Source organism: Limanda limanda, chromosome 4, assembly GCF_963576545.1.
Source record: "Limanda limanda chromosome 4, fLimLim1.1, whole genome shotgun sequence".
Classification (NCBI taxonomy): Eukaryota; Metazoa; Chordata; class Actinopteri; order Pleuronectiformes; family Pleuronectidae; genus Limanda; species Limanda limanda.
In genome coordinates, this window is record NC_083639.1 from 14539463 (window position 1) to 14542016 (window position 2554).

The 2554-nt window shown below is 37.0% G+C and overlaps 1 protein-coding gene across 1 annotated transcript; it reads left to right on the plus strand.

Annotated features, from left to right (window-relative positions):
- Nucleotides 1–366: 366 nt before the first annotated feature.
- Nucleotides 367–1676, plus strand: LOC132999569 (transmembrane protein 233). Its single transcript, XM_061069263.1, has 3 exons — nucleotides 367–552; nucleotides 1061–1199; nucleotides 1594–1676. Exons 1-3 carry the CDS (start codon nucleotides 367–369, stop codon nucleotides 1674–1676), a joined length of 408 nt encoding a protein of 135 aa, XP_060925246.1.
- Nucleotides 1677–2554: the final 878 nt, after the last annotated feature.

Here is a 2554-nt window from a genome sequence, read left to right on the forward strand (position 1 = left end):
TACGTGATTTAATGTTTTAACAACATGAATATCTGTACACAGCTCTGAATAGTTCAGAGGCATCATATCCTTGTACCCATGTGTCACAGTGGTAAACAGAACAGGATGCTGGATGAAGGCCAGTAGGGTGAGTGATCCCTCACACCTCAGTCCTGCTCCCCTCTCTCTTCACAGACTTCACTTCCTCACGGCTTTGAGAGAGCTCTAGAACCAGGACTTAACATAACAGACTTAGCAACCAGACTTTTCAACTTCTAGATTTAAACATTTTATAGTTAAAAGTTGGATTTCTATTCTTTCAGGTTCTGCTTTTTTAATTCGGGTGTTTTTCCACCTCCTGACCGGGTTTCGTTGTGGTCAGGTACAATGGCTCTCAAAGTCCTCAATCCACAGGTGAAAAGCTCCCTGAGTGGGAGCATGTTTTTGGACCATGGTTTTCTACAGGAGCAGAAGCCTCCACCTCCACTCCGCAGCTACCTTTGCTTGACTATTTTCACCTGCTTCTGTCCTGCATACCCTGTCAACATTGTGGCCCTGGTCTTCTCTATCATGGTAAGAATTTACAGCATACCATAACTTGTGGTATGTTTCGAAACCCCTTTGAGCATTTATTTGATATCCTTGATATCAAATAAAAGTTTCACCAGTCTCACTAATTACACTAGTAAGGTCAAAAACACGCCACTAGAGTAACCAGTGGACATTTCTGCCTTCACTACTTTACGTTTTTTGCCTCTGTTATAACACTAGTAAAGCCTAAAATGTGTCACTAGTGTAATTAGTGAGCATTTTGAGTAGTCATGTCATCCATCTTCATATACAGTCGACTGTTAACACGGTCTTCTGGTGTTCTGTCTGAAGGCCAACCAACATTTAAAGAATATTAAAACCATGTAGCAAATCTTTGTTCAACACCTTTTGTTTAATTAAAGAAATTATCTTATGTCATTAATTGATCAAATGCTCAGCAGAATTTTAAGTGCAGCAGTTTTTCCAAGGAAATCCTCAAATGTATAGACAGTGTTTTACAGTGTATGTAACAGTGATTTCTTATTCTCAGTCTAGGAACAGTTATTACCATGGCGACTATGACGGGTCCAGGCAACTGGGCAAGAACGCTCTTTATGTCGCTGTCGCCTCGGTTATAATCGGCCTACTAATCATCGCCATCTCCTGCATCGTTCATTTTACCACAGTAGGTATTCCTTTCAGCAGTGATTTTACTTTCTATAGAGAACTGGGACCATATTTCTATTACTCTAAAGTCCATAATATTCACATAATCCTTATTTTGAGAAGAGTCAAGAACATAGTCTTTCCTGACAGTTTCTCAGTCATAACATATGTAACCAGGACTCTATGGAAAGATGCTCTGGTACAGTAATCCTGGTATATGAGATAAAGTAATATAAAACCAATGCTGTGTAGAAAAACTAGGACATCTAAATGAAAGGCCACATGATTAATATTCTATGTTTGTATTGAGAGTAATTTATATAATATAATACATGTATATGACTGAGTGATTTGGTTGCTGGGTATCATCAAACATGTGGAAGTCCTTGGTTAAGCGTATTTCTCTCTGTTTTCCAGATTCCATAGCACTGTGTAAAGACATGTTGCCGCAGCTCTCACCATCTGCCAATGAAAGGACTCGACTTTACTTCGATGTGTAAATCACTTCCTCTCATGTTTCCTGTTGTACACATGGACGAACAATACATCATGTCACTAATTAATTTAAACTAAAAAGGCAGCTTCATCCTCATCATCATCATCTTGAATGATAGTATTTAAAAAATTGTTATTGTTGTTACAAACATTTTGTTACTTATATAAATTAAAAACATTTCTGGAAACCTGAAATTTGCTTGTAAGAACAATAATAGTAGTTTCATTGTGTTAAGTATTCCTCTGAGTAAAGCCACAATGCTCCTGATTTGGAGTAACATGTCTAGGCACAGCTTCAGCCTGTGACGATTTCTGCTTCAAAGCTGTTATAATAAACATAGACAAACCAAAAGATCATATTACCCATTGTTCAGATTCATTACACCTGTAAGATTCTCACCTCGTCAGGTTGAATGTCTTTCAGTGTTTCATTTTTAATTTATTGAATGTCTTAAAATAATGTCATCAATGTCTTATTCTAATGTCTTATTTTTCATGTATTTAATGTCTTATCTTAATGTCTTCAGTATCTTACTTTGAATGTATCTATTGTCCTACGTCATGTCTTCAGTGTTTCACTTTTAATTTATTGAATGTCTTATTATTCATGCACTGAATGTCTTATTGTCAATGCCTTTTCTTTTTTAAACTGCCTGTGTAAAGCCCTTTGAACTGCCTCGTGTCCATACAGACAAACCTCCCTTGTCTTATTTGATGTGGGATTTAATAAACTTTGTAATGAGTTCCACTTAGTTTGATATATTTCACTGTCCTCTTCTTGATCCTAGAGCTACAACCTGCTCTGCTGGGACATTTTCTTGTAGTTTGATATTGTCACAGTATATTCCAAACTAAATATAGCAGAGTTCCCGTCTGCATTGCA